We start from the raw sequence: 19,908 nt of genomic DNA on the forward strand, positions 1-19,908 counted from the left end.
ATGATTTGCTGCTAATTGTGCTTTAGGCTAAACCTCACCTCAGCAGATCACTTGAACAGTTGACAGATCTACATATACATATAAATTCTACAGTTGTGGCTGACCTGCACTCTGATGTGACTGCTCTCATTTTGAGTAAAGCAGGTAATTATAATCAACTCTGGACTGATGTACATGTAGGTGGGCTTTTTAGTTTCTTTCTGCAATCATGATTGTCATATTAATACATTTCAAAGGTCAATAGTTTTGATACAGAATATTTAGTTCCACTTCAATCATACAAATCATCTAATAGACAGTTTTTGTACATACTCTTTACAAAGATACTTAAAATACACATGTAGTTTGTGACTAGAAACAGATGTTTTTAATGGCATGGGTATGACATGGGAGACTATGGTGCAATTCTCCATAGCCATAAAAGTAATCATCATTTTCTGTATGTTTACAGTAATTACCGTGTTGTTCCTACAGCTGATTGGTTGCATGGGTGTTCTTAATCCTTGACAGGTTCTTGATAGTTATACCAACAAGTCCACCGGATGCTTAATATCCAGTTTTTGCTAAAGTGTATATGGACTGAACAAGGCAGATATGGCAGAAAGCTTCCTTGTCCAGAAAGACAGGTATGTGTACATGTATGTCTGGACACAGTAACACGCATTCTGAGAGTACTGCTAAAGCAATACATGTCCCCTACCGAACCTAAGAATTTTTTGTATCTCCTAATTTCAAGGGCCATAACTAACAAAAATAGTTAAATTGTCATGAAAATCAAACTTGATCTGTAACAGTACATGATGAAGCTATAAACAAAATTTCAACTCAATATCTCGAGGCTTTCTGAAAAAAGTCCAGAAAACTAATTTTCATATCTCTTAAGTTCAGGGCCATAACTCCATCAAAAATGGTTAAATTGCCATGAAAGTCAAACTTGATCTGTAACAATACATGATAAAACTATACATACAATTTCACCTCAATATCTCAAGGCATTGTGGAAAAAACATCTGGAAAATTATATGTGGGACAGACAGACGGACGGACAGAAGGAAGGAGATGAAACCTATAGTCCCCTCTGGTTGTTTTCGAAAATTTTCATTATGATTAAAGTGGCAGACTCTAGTTTCATTCCGTGAAAATGGACACTGTTTGAGTAATCTAGAAACCTAGCTGTAACACATTTGAATAAAGTTACAGTAGAGTTAAAATAGTGCTTCCACCCTGAGCAAGTTTTAACAACTCAGTGGGTAGGTGTAACATCACTACACCCTCTTCTCTCTCACTAACCACTAACAACTGACCCACTGTCCTGGACAGATAGCTGAGGTGTGTGCCCAGACAGCGTGCTTGAACCTTAATTGGATATAAACACGGAAATAAGTTGAAAAGAAATGAAACGGAGTGAAACGAGAGTCTGTGAATGATATTGAAGTGGGAAAATACCCTTAAAAATGGACTTAAACTCGTCTTCATGACCCTTACTTCCCAGATGTAGCCTACCTGTATGTGGCTTTTTAAGAATAAGAGAAATGCATTTCAAGATATTAGAAACACCAGGATGACCAAAAACACATCAGATGTATCTAAACTAGGGATGTAGCATGATCTGGACCTGGGGGGTTCGAATATGAACCAAGTGGACCTTTTTCTATTTTGTTTTTGCACCACCAGAAACTCCATATGTATAAATCTGTATGTTTTAGTTCTGAAAGCAGACCATTTGCTTCAGTGGGGGGGTGGGTGGGGGGTTCAAACCCCCCGAACCCCCTAGCCTACGCTCCTGTAAACAATAAAATCTTAAGTAGTGTCTGATTTCAATTATCAAAAATGACTCTTAATAGTAAAACATAAGCTGTGGTGTTTATAAACTAGGGTCTATCACTTTTACCTGTATGTCACTAAACCAAATTCTTCTTTCCTACCAGAAGTAAAGTGTTACATCCATGATTTTTGTTTTAGATATAATGGCATTACCATAGAGACTGACAAACAGAAAATAGATGATGAAGAGTTTCACCAAAACCTTCAAGGTTTGTAGATTTATATAGTTTCTAGTATCGTAGATTATTTTGTGAAGTATAGAGTTGCTCATCCTAATAGTTAAGGAATTTTCCAGACCAAAATTATTACAATTTTTTTTTGCCAATAATATTTTACCATCAATAGGCAACATATTAATCGGGTTTTGTATGAAATATCAATGTCATGCATTGCACACTTTTCCTTCTATTTAACTTAAAAAACTGGGATATCTTGTTTTATAAATCGCTCGAAATATTTTACTATTTATTAATATAAACACATATCTATTCAAGTATTATCATAAGCATTCATACAAGTCTTTTTTTTGTTTTGTTCAAGCGATGTAACACAATGATGATTGGATAACCAACAATTTTTTATTTGGCATAAACTAAATTTCAGTGGCAATTCCAAAATGGCGTGAAATGGGAGTTCGAGGATTGTGGATAAAGGTTAGCATCCATCAGTCGACTCTGATTCCAAAGTTGGTCGAGGTAACTAATTAACTCATAGGCCTGCCAATATTTTTATGCTTAAATATATTGCTAGGATTACCTTGCATACAACACAATATAGTTATGTTCCTTCCACGCACAATGAACCTTGGTTGGGAGGGATTTGGCTCAGTTAGCAGAGCTCTTGCTTTAAAAGATGCTTTGTTAATAGGAGAATCCCAACCAGTGCCCAACAACTGGTAGATCAAAGGTAGTGTTATATGCTGTCAGAATTACCAAATGTTTGACATGCAGGTAATCTAGTGGTGGTGTTCAACCAAATCTGAACTATGTAAAGGCCATCTCCTTGTGAAAGCCTGATCGATACGACCAACATTTGTCGGAGTGGTGATCAGAATAGACGTGCCGGAACCTTCAGTGGATATAGGCACATAAATAGAGTTTTGGTTGGTTGGTATCAGTCAGCCAATTCAAGGTGTTCCAAGCATATACCATCCTTGTCATGTGATTACTGGAATTACAAGACTGCATGGATGATGTCTGCAGTGTTCATTAATTGACTGGCATTAATTATAAGTCATTCTGTCCCGATCGATACGACCAACATTTGTTGGAGGTGGCGATCGGGATGGATGTGCCTGAACCTTTACTGGATATAGGCACGTAAATAGAGTTTTGGTCGGTTGAAAGCCACATTTTGTGGCTCCCTTTAATGATTGTTATAGGAAAATATGACTACCACTAATCTTTGTATTCATATATCACTTATTTTAATTCGGCACATCTACTATAACAAATCTAATTAGATTTTTGTTCTTGAATGTTTGTGACTGTAAACCCACTGATATTCTGCCACAAATTACAGAAGTCAGAAATACATTTTAGCACAAACAAACAACAATGTGGGTTTAGTAATGACACCATCAGGTTTTTGTTGAATACTTATTAATTTTGAAGCCAGCAATTAACATTCTTCAGTTATTCTCTGTCCATACATGTTAGGTGATGAAGCTAAGTACATGATCAGTTTAAGACCTACTAATTGTTTGTTAACCCAGCCCATTGCTAAAGTTCTTAATGAGGTTACCTGACATAAACAGGTGTGATGTTTTTTATGGTTATTTTTAATCAAATCGCATACTGCAACAGGACAAATCCTAAATACATTTCCAATTTCGACAATTTCGTTTTATTGTCACAGATTTTCTACTTTGTTGGCTCCACAAACATTTGCAACAATAAACCTGAGAATATGCATTGAGGAATTTGAAAACTCGGCAGTCATCCCTGGACTTTAATTGGGGGTATGGGGTGGGGGTGGGGGACAGGTTGGCATCTTACATTCATATGAAGGAAGGAAGGAAATGTTTTATTTAATGACGCACTCAACACATTTTATTTATGGTTATATGGCATCAGACATGATTAAGAACCACACAGATATTGAGAGAGGAAACCCGCTGTCGCCACTTCATGGACTACTCTTTTCGATTAGCAGCAAGGGATCTTTTATATGCACCATCCCACAGACAGGGTAGTACATACCACGGCCTTTGATATGCCAGTAGTGGTGATGTACATATGAAGTGTGCATGTACATGTATGCATGTTAATTGCAACACTTGGCCTAGAGTACTGAAAACAGACCCATTACTGTCAAATAAACTACTTATTCCAGTTAGAAGCAAGGGAACTTTTATATAGATACTGGACAGTACATACCACTACCTTTTATATACCAGTTGAAGACTTTATTGGGAAATAACTTGTCTTCTAGATATCATTTGAACAAACACACCTTCATAAGTGAACATAATTCACCTGTAGCCTTCATTCTGTTGCAGTTTGGAAAAATTTATTTTGGTTGTGCATTTGAAAACAATATCACCTGAATGCAATCAGTATTCAGTGCATAAAATTTGGCACGAAAATCTTTTTGGTTCGTCTGTCAGTTATACAAAACCAATACCGACATTGTTCATGCAAAAGCTGTAATCGTTCATCAGAAATTCGAAAAAGACGTATTGGCTAATTTTGTCACTGTTTTTACATTTTATTTGTATCTGAACTACTGAAGAAAATTGTTCATGTAAACACTAAAACCACATGAACGGCATATCGGTTATCTGAAAAATTAAAATTTTATGCCCTGATATTTTGTTAGGCTTAATCATAGGATATTTTGTTTCTGTGCAGCTTCATTTCTTTTTCAGCTGGGATTTGACTTCCATCATGCACAGCCGGGCTATGTGATGCTGAGTCAGTGGCTTGCACTGAAGGAGCCGAGTGGGATCCCGGAATACGCCAATCAGTACATAGGTAACAGAGACATCGATTATGGAATAATACATGTATGGAAAAATCTATATTTCGAGCTATCTTTATTGAATCATATCCTGGACTTATATAACTTAAAATGCCATACTCAAGACTTTAGCAAAGTTTTCATGTAGGTAAGACTTTATGAACAATCTTGGGGTGAATTTACAAAGCTTGTTTTTCATTAATAGAAGAATTATAATAAAATAACAAATTCAGCTATTTCTCATTCCAGTCAGTGCACCACAACTGGTATATCAAAGGCCATGGTATATGTTATCCTGTCTGTAGCATGGTGCATATTAAAGATCCCTTGCTACTATTGGAAAAATGTAGTGCGTTTCCTCTCTAAGACTGTATGTTGCAATTACCAAATGTTTGACATCCAATATACATGTAGCTCTGATGATTAACAAATTGGTGTGCTCTAGTGGTGTCGTTATACAAAACAAACTTTAACTTCAATTGTCTTCTATCTCAACATTTCTTTGTACTTTTTCTAAAAATACTGGCCTCAGTGGCATCGTGGTTAGGCCATCGGTCAACAGGCTGGTAGGTACTGGGTTCGGATCCCAGTCGAGGCATGGGATTTTTAATCCAGATACCGACTCCAAACCCTGAGTGAGTGCTCCGCAAGGCTCAATGGGTAGGTGTAAACCACTTGCACCGACCAGTGATCCATAACTGGTTCAACAAAGGCCATGGTTTGTACTATCCTGCCTGTGGGAAGCGCAAATAAAAGATCCCATTTTGCTAATCGGAAAGAGTAGCCCATGTAGTGGCGACAGCGGGTTTCCTCTCAAAATCTGTGTGGTCCGTAACCATAAGTCTGACGCCACATAACCGTAAATAAAATGTGTTAAGTGCATCGTTAAATAAAACATTTCTTTCTTTCTTTCTTTTTCTAAAAATATGACTCTAGGTTATTTTGTAGTGACCATTAATAGTTACTGTATTCCATGAAGGCAGCAATGGACAGTATGCCTTAACATGGTTTGTAACGGTCTTTAAATTCCTTGAAAGTGTTTGAATTTTACAAAATAATTTTTATTAATTGTAATAAGTCTTTAAATTCTCACAAATTATGGCCAAAGCAATGATGATATCTTTACAGCTGCATGCATTTGATATTTTCCAGATACAAGGTTTAATCTGTCATGAAGCATGTAAAAAAACCCACCTCAATTTCTTGCCATGGACAGCAATGTAAACAAACTGATTTGGTATTTTTATTGCATTCTATTGTCTTTGACTGCTGTGTAAAAGTCTTTGAAAATGGCAGGTAAAAGTCTTTCAATTTGTTTGGTCTTTAAGGCTATGAACCTGCTTAATGAAATTAGCTGTATGTTAACAAGAATTTTCATAATGAAATGACTGCACCCCCTCCCCCACATCTCTCATGAGATCTTGCCTTCCAGGTGTTGCTGGGTTTGTGGTGAACAGTAGAAACCAGATCCTTGCCATCCAGGAAAAGTTTGCATCAAAACCCAACTGGAAACTGCCAGGAGGACACGCTGATAAAGGTAATCACATAGCTACATGGATTCTTTAATCTGCATTTATTTATTTATTTACAGTTTGTTTCTGTCACAAAATCTCACTGGCCAAGAAGCAGCCAAAGACGAGATATTCTCCCTCCCATCCCTAGTTATGCAAGACAGATCCATTCCATGATGTCAGCACATACGGAATAAATCTGTCTTTTTATAGGCTATGACATTATTGCGTTTAACATGGGGAGTAGCCTATTATGTCGTTTGTAATATATGACGTCATATCAATGCGAGTTGGTTAGTTTTAGATCAATATTTTGTTATTAAAACCTTCATTATAAAAGATATCTTGTTAATTTGTAGTGTTAAATTTTATTTATCATATGAAACAGACACAGCAAATATAATAGTGTAGTTTATTTATGATAAAATGGTCAAATAAAGAAGTAATTTTTTCAGCAATCTTTGTTCGTGTAAAATGATTGTTTATTTATTGAATGGATGGGGAAAAAAGACTCCATCATATGCAGTGATGTGGGGTAAAAAAACAGTACACCTGAGGTGGTGGAAAATTCAACCCTGGGACTCAGCAAGCCCCTTCCAGGGTCGAAATATTCCCCACTTCGAGTGTACTTTTTCTATCCCACATGATCACACATGATGGAGTTTATTCATTTTAATGGCTCCCCATAATCTAAGTTAGGAGACTAAATAATCACTCCCCTCCCATTTTTTTCACTGTAAAATCTGGATAATGAATATACTCTGTCCTAGTTTGACAAACTTCACCACCATGAACAAGCTTCAGTCCTCCATTGTAAATTCACAGATGTGTCCTGATGTAACTTAGAAGTCCCTTTAATAATAATTATTGATATTTTATCAGGTGAAGATTTGGCTGACACGGCTAAGAGGGAAGTACTGGAAGAAACGGGAATCGAGTGTGAATTCGAGGCACTTCTGTGTTTCCGCCACCAGCACAACTACCGATACGGGTGTTCGGACATCTACTTCATCTGCGTGATGAAACCGCTCTCTGAGACCATTAACCACTGTGAGCAGGAAATCGCAAAGTGTTGCTGGATGGATGTGAGTCAGTCAGCTGGTTTATGCTTCATTCAACATTTTCTTTTTTGGCCAACTGAATGTACATTGCACTGCAACCTGCATGTGTAGGTTACACACCACCATTAATTACTGGCACCTGCATGTGTAGGTACACACCACCATTAATTACTGGGACCTGCATGTGTAGGTTACACACCACCATTAATTACTGCGACCTGCATGTGTAGGTTACACACCACCATTAATTACTGGGACCAGCATGTGTAGGTTACACACCACCATTAATTACTGGGACCTGCATGTGTAGGTTACACACCACCATTAATTACTGGGACCTGCATGTGTAGGTTACACACCACCATTAATTACTGGGACCAGCATGTGTAGGTTACACACCACCATTAATTACTGGGACCAGCATGTGTAGGTTACACACCACCATTAATTACTGGGACCAGCATGTGTAGGTTACACACCACCATTAATTACTGGGACCTGCATGTGTAGGTTACACACCACCATTAATTACTGCGACCTGCATGTGTAGGTTACACACCACCATTAATTACTGGGACCTGCATGTGTAGGTTACACACCACCATTAATTACTGCGACCTGCATGTGTAGGTTACACACCACCATTAATTACTGCGACCTGCATGTGTAGGTTACACACCACCATTAATTACTGGGACCTGCATGTGTAGGTTACACACCACCATTAATTACTGGGACCTGCATGTGTAGGTACACACCACCATTAATTACTGCGACCTGCATGTGTAGGTTACACACCACCATTAATTACTGCGACCTGCATGTGTAGGTTACACACCACCATTAATTACTGGGACCAGCATGTGTAGGTTACACACCACCATTAATTACTGGGACCTGCATGTGTAGGTTACACACCACCATTTACACACCACCATTAATTACTGGGACCAGCATGTGTAGGTTACACACCACCATTAATTACTGGGACCTGCATGTGTAGGTTACACACCACCATTAATTACTGGGACCTGCATGTGTAGGTTACACACCACCATTAATTACTGGGACCAGCATGTGTAGGTTACACACCACCATTAATTACTGGGACCTGCATGTGTAGGTTACACACCACCATTAATTACTGGGACCAGCATGTGTAGGTTACACACCACCATTAATTACTGGGACCTGCATGTGTAGGTTACACACCACCATTAATTACTGGGACCTGCATGTGTAGGTTACACACCACCATTAATTACTGGGACCTGCATGTGTAGGTTACACACCACCATTAATTACTGCGACCTGCATGTGTAGGTTACACACCACCATTAATTACTGCGACCTGCATGTGTAGGTTACACACCACCATTAATTACTGCGACCTGCATGTGTAGGTTACACACCACCATTAATTACTGGGACCTGCATGTGTAGGTTACACACCACCATTAATTACTGGGACCTGCATGTGTAGGTTACACACCACCATTAATTACTGGGACCTGCATGTGTAGGTTACACACCACCATTAATTACTGCGACCTGCATGTGTAGGTTACACACCACCATTAATTACTGCGACCTGCATGTGTAGGTTACACACCACCATTAATTACTGCGACCTGCATGTGTAGGTTACACACCACCATTAATTACTGGGACCTGCATGTGTAGGTTACACACCACCATTAATTACTGGGACCTGCATGTGTAGGTTACACACCACCATTAATTACTGGGACCTGCATGTGTAGGTTACACACCACCATTAATTACTGGGACCTGCATGTGTAGGTTACACACCACCATTAATTACTGGGACCTGCATGTGTAGGTTACACACCACCATTAATTACTGGGACCTGCATGTGTAGGTTACACACCACCATTAATTACTGGAACCTGCATGTGTAGGTTACACACCACCATTAATTACTCCATCCACAGGGCTAGCTCTGGAACTTGCCAAATTCATCAGTTGCTAATTTTGAAAGCAACTGGCGAATTTTATTTTAATTTGGCGAAATATTTTTTTTTAGAAAATAACTTGATTTCTGCAATTTTTGAAGTTATACAATAAACAATTTGGCGAATGGTTTAAATACTACAGAGGTCAATCTACGTGTAATCATCAAAGAAAGATTTCAAAAAGCATATCTGAATTTTGTAATATTTTTTAATGAGGACTTATTTTCTAAACTGGACTATATTAAGCTGCTACAACAAGCAACGACAAAACAAATGGTTGCGGGTTGCCTGTAGGTCCATACTTACACAAATATTTTTAGTGTTCAGACTTTACATCTTTTCTAAACTGCTGCAGTCAGCTTATATGCCACTGATTTGCAGATTCATAACTCGAGATTAAAAAAAAAAATGTTAAGTTTTATAAGCAAAGGGTGAGGTACTTCCTCATGTCCTGTTCATTCTAAAGATCAACATTCTTACCTTACAACTGAAACAAAAACAAGAACAAGAAGGAAGGGCAAGAGTACCTTGTTATCTCACATGAATCATGATTTTTTTTTTAATGTACTACTGCAAGGAAATCGAACTGTTTGATAGGCTGTATGAAATTTCAGGCTAGTTTTGTATATTTTTGGTTGTTCATTTATTACTTACTCATTTTAAAATATATATACTGTTAAAAGAAGTCTTCAGAAATGTCTGAATATTGGCTAAAGATTTCTTTTGTGTGGTATAATTCCGACATTTTGTCTTAGAGACGAAACCCGCTACATTTTTTTCCATTAGTAGCAAGGGATCTTTTAATGTGCCATCCCACAGACAGGTTAGCACGTATCACGTCCTTTGATACACCAGTTGTGGTTCACTGACTGGAACAAGAAATGGTAGCTAAAAGTCTCCTCTCCCTAACCAAGTAAAGACAATGATCCAAGATCCCTGTTATTTGGAATATGAATACAAACATGACTACGTAACGGAAAATATATTTATTGTATTTCCAGCTTGATGAATACATCAACAATGCACACATAACAGAAGCGAATGTTCACATTGCCAAGTGTTACAAGGAGATGATGTCTGCAGGTGGACTAGCAATACGACCAAATCGAATCATTTCATTTGATGGGAAAGTCTATAATAATGTCTACAGTGTTGGATAATGTCGGCTATATTCTAGGAATTGTGCGTAAAAGTCAATTATAATGTGTACAGTATTGGGTGATATCTGCTATATTTTAGGGTTTATCTGCTATATTTTAGGGTTTGTGCGTAAAAGTCTATAATAATATGTAGTGTTGGGTGATGTATGATATATTCTTTGAATATTGTGTGTAAGTCTGTAATAATGTGTACTGTGTTGGGTGATGTTTTTTATATTTTAGGAATATTATGTGTAAGTGACGTCTACTGTATTCAAGAAATTGTATGTACAGGTCTATAACAATATAAACAATGCTGGAAGATGTCTGCTACATTCTTGGAATTGCCTATACACAAAGAAAATGTTGCGTATCCAATAATGTAATATGCAAAAAATATTGTATACAAATGAATATGGATGATATTGTATCCTGATCTGTGCCTTTTAACACATCGACCAAATAAAAAAAACTGACATTGAGCTTGGAAAATCATAAACTACATGACATTGTGTGTATTTATTGAACTCGCTATCATTGTTATTAAAAAATACATTTCACCCACCTGATAAGAAGTCCATTAACAAATACCTGGACATGGATACACTGTAAGTTGTAAATGTTTCCACGACTAACAATAACATACCACAATATTCTCAGGGTTTTTTTTAGCAGTTGTTAAAAACACTGTTTTAAAAAGACTTCACTGTGCTCAGATCTGACGAAAAACCTGTTGTGCTCGAATTGGTAAGATCTAAAAGTCCTGGCACTCCCAAGCATGTAAACAGCATTATGTGGACACTATGGTCAAATGGACTAGGTGTCGTACACTCTCAGCTCATCTATTTGCCGGGGACACATCTAGTACTGGTTTCACAAGTCTTCAGGCAGCAGTTACCATGGCTACGCTGTTAAGTACTAATTATGTGTGACAAATATTGCAGTCATTCACTCTGAGATTGTGAAGTCTGTTGACAGTGGAGTTAACTGAAATAAAAAGAAATTCTTTTTTGAAATGGCACAAGACATTTGAAATATTTGTTTTTCGATTTTGTTTTGGATTTTTCTTTTTTGGGGGGAAGGGGGTTGGGTTTTGGTTTTTTTTTTTAGGGGGTTGACATCATTGACAACTAATGCATACACAGATGGACATATAGTCCTCAAAGAAACCTGCCATTAGCAGCAAGATATCCTTTATATACACAGGACAGCACATACCACAGCCTTTTACATACTAGTTATGGAGCATTAGTTGGGATGGGGGAGGGGTAAACAATTGAAGAATGGTCCATTGAGGGGGTTCAATCCTATGAGTAAAGAACCTCAGGTGACCACCCATCCAACAAGAGGTAGACACACACGTCACCCCACAGGGTCTGAGAAATGCCAAGACCAACAGGATCTTCTGACAAGAACAGATTGAAGTAATTACCATCCTGGGACTCTTGACTAGAGTTGCCCGTCTTGTTACTTTATTGTCCTCCCGTGTTTGTAGAACAAGTCGTGTGTGAGGAACGTGAGACCAGGTTCTGCCTAAACTTGCCGTTCGCTGACCCCCATCACCAGACACCAGGTTGTTGGTGATCTGAAATATTGCAATGTTCATAATGTTAAGGAAGGAAATGTTTTATTTAATGATGCACTCAACACATTTTATTTACGGTTATATTGCGTCGGACATGTGGTTAAGAACCACACAGATATTGAGAGAGGAAACCCGCTTGGGCTACTCTTTTCGATTAGCAGCAAGGGATCATTTATATGCACCATCCCACAAACAGGGTAGTACATACCACAGCCTTTGGTATACCAGTCGTTGTGCACTGGCTGGAACGAGAGAGAGCCCAATGGGCCCACCAACAGGGATCAGTCCCAGACTGACCACACATCAAGTGAATGCTTTACCACTGGGCTATGTCCCACCCTCATAATGTTGAGGGAAATCTTAGTTGGTAGATACATTTCTGTTTAAAATACACTATAACCTATTAGTCTTGGTACTACAGTGGCCAAACTACATTACAGTTGTGTAAATTTGTAGTGATTGGAAGTCAGCTAAGAAAAGAGGTCATTATTTCAAAATTTGAAAAAACTTAATTTTTTGCTCCATGATTTTTACCTATAGTCCTTCCCACCAGGGAACATTGTTTTCTTACTATATAATATTATATACAAGTTATTTACTTCTGAGACGATAGTTTTCTAAATTGCACACAAAAACTGCTTTTTGTTGTTTCCCAGACACTTTTACTTTTCTTCTTACATCAAATCAAATTGAAATTATTTACAAAATAACTATGTTTATGGAGGCTGGGAAGGACTATAGGTAACCCTGCGATTGTGTGGCTCAAAAGTAAAAAAGAAAAAAAGGAGGAAGTTGTCCTAGTGCTTACAAGAACTGCTAGAGAGAAATCTACAGCCAACATCTTGAGTTTCTGACCCAAGAGAACCATCAGACCATGCCCTGAAATCAATAATAAAACATACTTTTGTATTTATCAATACATCAAGAGGCAGATCTAAGGGGGGGGGCACCCCTAAATTTTGCAATAGTTATAATTTTATTATATATTAATTTTTTTTTTTTTACGATCCCCCTCCAAACCTCCCTCAAAGTTCCCTTGGCATTCCACCTCATGTCGCTGTCCCCCCCCCCCCCCCCAAATGGATTTTCTGGATCTGCCACTGACATCATTAACAGGTTATACAGTATCATTTGTAATGTTTTATGGCCTGTACACTAACAGAAAACAAATGGGTTTCCACTGTAAGTCACAATCAGGGCAGATAACTCTAGATCATTTCAGATGCAATATTCTGGTAATTCACATAACAAAACTAAAATTGTATTTAAAAATAATAATGTAATTGTCTTACCATCCATCTGTTGGCCTCCAAGTACTGGGTACACGACTGAAGCCACAGAATCAACAACAACAAGCTTCAGACCACTGTAGAAGGAGCACGACTGTTAAGAAAATGTTTTGATTATTCTTGTATTAGAAAAAAAAGGAAATGTTTTATTTTAACAACACACTCAACACATTTTATTTATGGTTATATGGCGTCGGACATATGGTTAAGGACCACACAGATATTGAGAGAGAAAACCCACTGTCACTTCATGGGCTACTCTTTTCGATTAGCAGCAAGGGATCTTTTATATGCACCATCCCATAGACAGGATAGCACATACCATGGCCTTCGTTGTACCAGTCGTGGTGCACTGGCTGGAACGAGAAATAGCCCTATAGGCCCACCGACGGGGATCGATCCCAGACCGACTGCACATCAAGTGAGCGCTTTACCACTGGGCTATGTCCCACCCCTTCTAGAATTAAAAGTTTTAACCTTACACAATTTATTCTTTGACTTCCATCTCATTTCTTCCTGACCTGGCAGCTCCTATCTTTCAACTTTTCTAGTCCTTGTCTCTCAAAACGTTACGGGTGCTTCTCTCTTGTAGCTGTCCATGCCACACACCGGCTATTTTCTGTCTGCTTTAGCTGTGGGCTTAGTCTGACCATTTTGGAGAGTGTTCAGTTTTTACTTCTGGCATTGCTAAGAGGCACTTGTAACTACCTACTATGCTCCCCTACAACCAGTGGTCATTAGTGCCGTGGGTCAGACCAGCTTTATTAGCAGCATAGGATAAGGATGCCAGGTGGGTGCAGGGAAGTACATGGAGGAAGTTGAGACAGGTATGTGATGGTGTGAACAGTTCAGAAGACTGAGTCGGAGGAAACTGACAGAAAGGGTCAAAACAGATCGAAATCGTGGGAGAAACTGGAAAGTTTTTTTATATTAAGATAATGAGAATGGTAGGCAGAGGGTCATAGATGAGAAAAATGAATGAAAGTGTGAGCCAGCTTTGACAGGATTTGAACCACTGTCGTCCGCTTGATTGTCCAGCAGTACATAATTTAGTTGATGCAAACAAAGTTGAACTTTGTTTTAATGATACCACTAGATCAAATTAATTTGTTAATCACTGACTAATGGATGTCAGTGCATTTAATACTTTTGACACATGATCTTCAGAGGAAAACTGCTATATTTCTCCATTAGCAACATAACACATAGGGGCAGTAGATGGTGGTGGGGCGGGGGGGGGGGGGGGGTTCTTTTAAAAATGAATGAATGAATGAATGCAGAATAAATTTAAAAACCTGTTTTATAAGGTGACTTTTTATTTCCTCCAAACAAGCAAACATTTCAAAGATGTCGTACACGTGGATACACTTTATGCGCTGCAATATTAATTCAATGTTTGACTGCAAAAGAAAATACCACTGCAGAGTTAGAGAAATGTACTGATGGAAAGGGAACACAGCAAATAAGAAGTTTGTTTTGTTTTACAACACCACATTAATCATCGGCTACTGGACGTCAAACATTTGGTAATTTTTATATATAGTCTTAGAGAGGAAACCCGCTACATTTTTTCATTAGTAGCAAGGGATCTTTTATATGCACCATCCCAGACAGGAAGGCACATACCACGGCCTTTGATATACCAGTCATGGTGCACTGGCTGGAGCAGTGAATCTCACAGTATTGGCATTCAGTCCCACATTTTATCTTTGTATTTTATAAAGACATTGCTACTCTAGTAGTAAATTAAATTTGGTCTCACATACCACATGTTCCCTTATTTCTTTCCATAGGTATATCTTCACAGCCTTAGCAATTTTAACACATCAATTGGAAATAACACATGACAAATGAAATATATTTTCATAGTGAACAAAAGGTAACGTGCAGCCTCCAATGCTTTAGAGTCTAGACAGTCTTGAGACATTTATCATCAAGGCAATGCCATACAAACTGTATTTGTGTGACATCATTAGAGATTTGTTTTATAAGAGTAGGCCTAGAATAAAATGGAGTTTTGTCTGACACAACATTTTTAAAAAATGTATTCTTCAGCACAACAAAAGGTAACAGCCTCTATGTGTTAGTCTAGACACAAGACTATTAAAGTCTGCAATGTTTATCATCCTGGCAATGCCATAGGATTTCAAATTTCATGGGAAACACCTTTTCGGTTCCGTGCCTTGTGATCATGGGAACTGATCGGAAACTGTTTTTAGGTTCCGTTGAATAGTCATACTCGATATAATAATTATGGGAAACAAAATTTCGGTGCTGTGATTTTACAAACACGCTCCATTTTGTACTAACTTGGTACCAGAAACAATCGCTTTCGTGAAATCCGAACGCCTGCAAATTGTATTTGTGTGACATCATTAAACATCTGTTTTATAAGTGTAAGCCTACAGAAAATGGAGTCTTGTTTGACACCAAAATATTTTGTATTTATTCTTGAGCAATAGACTAACATGTTCGACTAATGAATCACAACATGATGTTCATCAGCCAAAAAAAAAAAAATAGCAAAAAAGTGTGTTAAAGTTTGTTTTGATTAATGACACCACTAGAACACATTGATTTATTAATCATCGGCTACTGGATGTCAAACATTTGGTAATTTGACATATATTCTTAGAGGAAACCTGTTAAATCTTTCCATTAGTATTAGCATTGGATGGAACGTTAGTTTGTTTTGTTTAACGACACCACTAGATCATATTGATTTATTAATCATTGGCTATTGGATGTCGAACATTTGGTAACTTTGACATATAGTCTTAGAGAGGAAACCTGCTACATTTTTTCATTAGTAGCAAGGGATCTTTTATATGCGCTATCCCACAGACAGGAGAGCACATACCACGGTCTTTGATATACAAGTTGTGGTGCACTGGCTGGAATAAGATATAGCCCAATGGGCCCACTGACAGGGATTGAACCTAGACCGACTGCGCATGAAGCGAGCGCTTTACCACTGGGATACATCCCAGCTTTGAAAAAAGTGACCGTCAAGACTTGCTGAATCATTAACTGACTTATAAAAAGTATAGTCAATACCGGTATATTATGTACCTCATCTAAGTGCTGACGAGCTGAGAGAAATTTAGCAATCCTTTCAGCACAAAATCCACCACTTGTGTCAATGTAGACCACATTCTGTTTGTTATCGTGTGCAATGCATGCAGCACTAGAAAGGCAAATCTGAAAATAACACAATATATACTGAAGATTGTAAACCAACATTTGATATACATGTATGTGTGACCAAACAATATATACAGATGCACAAGATGATATTTTTCAATCCAATCTGTAATAATACATGCACAGTACATGTTAGGATTTTACTTTAGAATTCTGACTTGAAGCAAATATTACCAACTTGGAAATACACATGTATAGGAATGTTTCACATAAAATTGTAAATTTTTGTTTTAACTTCAAAAACATCAATAGCCAGTGATTAATTCATCAATGCATGGCTAGCTCTGGCACTCGCCACATTCATCAATTGCAAATTTTAAGAACTATCGGCAAATTTTAATTTAATTTGGAGGAAAAAAAAGGTGTAATATTTAATATTTTGTTGGAATATAGCTATACATTTTGCATTTTTAAGATGATTTGTCAAAATTTTCTGATCACCCAGAGCTAGTCCTGCACTGTGTTCTAGTGGTGTCATTAAACAAAACAAATTTTTAAAATATGAGATTAGCTTCAGTTTCCAACAGATCACATTAGTGTGGACTTCAAAATCATATAATATTATGTACTTTGAGACACTGATATTATGGACTGCAGTTTTTTCTCTAAATGAGAAAAAAAAGTCTGCATAGCCTCATTTTAGTCTTGGGTTTATGGTAATGATGCTGGATATCGGTCTAAAGATAAACGGGTATAGGTAGGTCAAAGAACCATATAAATGGATATCGGTCTAAAGATAAACAGGTACAGGTAGGTCAAAGAACCATATAAATGGAGAATGTACCTGTGTCTTACCAGCAGCAATATCCCCAGCCAACTCGGTTACCTCCCCTGTATACAGACCACCATCCAATAGTTGATCTACTCTGAAGAACAAAAGTTTGACGAATTGCACAAAAGATAAATAGTTCACTGTTGATAGAAATTCCATATTCACAATGTTTTCAATGTGATTGAATGAAATAAACACATTTTGAACTGATATTCTATCACTGACTCATGAATAGCCTTCTAGTACATACAACTACATATCAGGTATAAAAATTAACACTCGGTAACCAAGGCATGGTTAATTTAGCTTACGAAACTGAAATGGTTATCAGAGCTGTAACTTCAAGAATGGCAGACTGGGCCATTTTCCCACCTGGATGATCCTACCTTTTGGCAAATATGAAAAGGTGCCATTTTAGTTTAGAGGTGTGGTGTATTTTCTGTCTACATGTAGGTGGAGCACTAAAAGGGGGGTTATTTTTGCTATGTTTCATGAAATAGCCCCCACCCCCCCACTCCGTGGACCACCCACCTGTGGCTTTTCAGATTAACACAATTTACCAACCATGATTCAGGAACTAGTGCCCTGGTCGTTCCTGCTGATTAACACTGGATAAAACAAACATTCTGAGAGTAAAAGTTGTCAAAACAAATTGTATCTCCTAAGTTCAAGGGGTGGGACATAGCCCAGTGGTAAAGTGCTTGCTTGATGTGCAGTTGGTCTGGGATCGATCCCCGTCTATGTATGTATGTATGTAAATATGCATGATTTTAGAAAATTTAATAGTTTAATAAAAAAGGTTTGATATGCCATTGGTGTGTACACATGTAATTTGCGAAACTATATCATACTCATCACATGCTGTAGACAGCAGGGCAGTGGACAGCACAGCAGCATCATACACATCACACCCTCGGACAGGGAATGCTGAATACTGGGCTAGCAGAACCCGTCGAATTGCAACAACATCCTGAAAAAACAGAAGCAATATGTATTTCCTTTTTCCCCAACAGGTAAATCTAAGAGAGAAAATTATGGCATGGTTTCAACAATACAAGGTTTATTCTGACTAGGTGTCAATTTAAAAAAAATATCTGCTGTCTAGACCGTGATATTCTCATGTAAGAAATATACAGGGCTCATATTTTCGAAGCTATCTTAGCCTACGAAATCGTAAAATCATCGTAAGCTATGACGTCACTATGGCGTGTGCTGTAGTGACGTCGCAACCTACGACGGTTTTACGATTTCGTAGCGCTAAGATGGCTTCGAAAATATGGGCCCTGGTATGCATCCAAAAGATAACACACAGTGAAACTCCTCTAAACCGGACACCCTCATTACCAAGTAAAACATCTGGTATTAAAAAGGAGGGAAATGTTTTATTTAACGACGCACTCAACACATTTTATTTATGGTTATATGGCGTTGGACATATGGTTAAGGACCACATAGATATTGAGGAAGGAAACCTGCTGTCACCACTTCATAGGCTACTCTTTTCAATTAGCAGCAAGGGATCTTTTATATGCACAATACCATAGACAGGACAGCACATACTACGACCTTTGATGTACCAGTCGTTGTGCACTGGCTGGAGTGATCCCAAACCGACCGCACATCAAGCGAGCGCTTTACCACTGGGCTACGTCTCGCCCCCCCCCCCCCCCCCCCCAATATTAAGAGGTATATCCAGTTTAGAGAGGTTCTCTTCTGTACAGCTATTTAAAAAGGAACTATGAAAAATGTCCGGTTTTGAGGGAATTCCAGTTTACAGAGGGTCTGGTTTTGAGAGGTTTCACTGAATATAGAAATTAGTTTGTTTTAACTTAAATGTCTTCTCTATCATGTAACAAATAATAATAAAAATAAATAAATAAATAATACAATGTTGTACATCAAAATTCATGTAGTGACAATTGTTAATTGTATGACATGTAGACCATTCATCATCATGATACCCATTGCTAGCGAAAACACAAGTTTATTAAAACTGTAGACTGTAGACAGTGTAGTTGTCATGAATATGCATTTAAAAATAAAAGCACAGTGCTGAAAACTCCACACCAAACTGAAATAAAGGTAATCTTTAGTATTTTATATATCAAATCCAATTTACTGCGTGGAAATTATTTTTAAAACAAACAAACAAAATATCATTCTATGGTATAGCAAGTTGTTTTGGAGGCGAGAGTGCAACTTTAATGATTATTGTACAGTGACAGCGTGGGTGTGGTCGTAGGTCGAATACTTGCATGGAAAGGTATGGAACATTTTTGCGACAATTCCTCTGGATCTCTAGTTATAAAATCTTTAACTGTTCGAATATCAGCCTGTCTTAACAGTTCACCAACTTCTTCGGTAAATGCTTGACAAATACCAGGTTTTAGTAAAGACATTGACAAGGAAATAACTTCGCTTTTCATATTCTCCCGCGATATTAGAGTTATTTCCCTTACCAATGTCGTTACTAAAAGTTTGTTATTTAAAGGGGAGGTCTCAAAGATGCTTATTAGTAATAGCCAAACATATTTAGTACTTTAAAAAAAACAATAATAATAATAATTAAATGTAAAGATTATACC

The 19,908-nt window shown here is 37.7% G+C and overlaps 2 protein-coding genes across 2 annotated transcripts; one reads left to right on the plus strand and one right to left on the minus strand.

Annotated features, from left to right (window-relative positions):
• Positions 1–2: 2 nt before the first annotated feature.
• On the plus strand, positions 3–11,494 carry LOC121368451 (nudix hydrolase 8-like). The gene is made up of 8 exons (XM_041493184.1): positions 3–144; positions 511–626; positions 1,963–2,033; positions 2,428–2,519; positions 4,694–4,799; positions 6,218–6,322; positions 7,179–7,381; positions 10,336–11,494. Exons 2-8 carry the CDS (start codon positions 595–597, stop codon positions 10,492–10,494), a joined length of 768 nt encoding a protein of 255 aa, XP_041349118.1. The 5' UTR covers positions 3–144; positions 511–594; the 3' UTR covers positions 10,495–11,494.
• Positions 11,323–19,742, minus strand: LOC121368450 (DNA repair protein RAD51 homolog 4-like). Its single transcript, XM_041493183.1, has 9 exons — positions 19,579–19,742; positions 18,175–18,293; positions 17,336–17,417; positions 16,420–16,548; positions 14,643–14,747; positions 13,351–13,441; positions 12,867–12,937; positions 11,906–12,058; positions 11,323–11,460 (listed from the first exon to the last, which is right to left on the minus strand). Exons 1-9 carry the CDS (start codon positions 19,720–19,722, stop codon positions 11,422–11,424), a joined length of 933 nt encoding a protein of 310 aa, XP_041349117.1. The 5' UTR covers positions 19,723–19,742; the 3' UTR covers positions 11,323–11,421.
• Positions 19,743–19,908: the final 166 nt, after the last annotated feature.

The sequence above is a fragment of the Gigantopelta aegis genome, chromosome 3, assembly GCF_016097555.1.
Source record: "Gigantopelta aegis isolate Gae_Host chromosome 3, Gae_host_genome, whole genome shotgun sequence".
Lineage (NCBI taxonomy): Eukaryota > Metazoa > Mollusca > Gastropoda > Neomphalida > Peltospiridae > Gigantopelta > Gigantopelta aegis.

Bases quoted from the DNA above. Each gene is read 5' to 3' on its own strand.
- LOC121368451 (XM_041493184.1), top strand. From the start codon at position 595: ATGGCAGAAAGCTTCCTTGTCCAGAAAGACAG. The intron at 627-1,962 runs GTATGTGTACAT...TTTTTGTTTTAG, and splicing joins TTCCTTGTCCAGAAAGACAG to ATATAATGGCATTACCATAG. The intron at 6,323-7,178 runs GTAATCACATAG...ATATTTTATCAG, and splicing joins AGGAGGACACGCTGATAAAG to GTGAAGATTTGGCTGACACG.
- LOC121368450 (XM_041493183.1), bottom strand. From the start codon at position 19,722: ATGTCTTTACTAAAACCTGGTATTTGTCAAGCATTTACCGAAGAAGTT. The intron at 12,938-13,350 runs GTAAGACAATTA...TATTGATTTCAG, and splicing joins TGGAGGCCAACAGATGGATG to GGCATGGTCTGATGGTTCTC. The intron at 11,461-11,905 runs GTAATTACTTCA...TTTTTATTTCAG, and splicing joins TAGTCAAGAGTCCCAGGATG to TTAACTCCACTGTCAACAGA.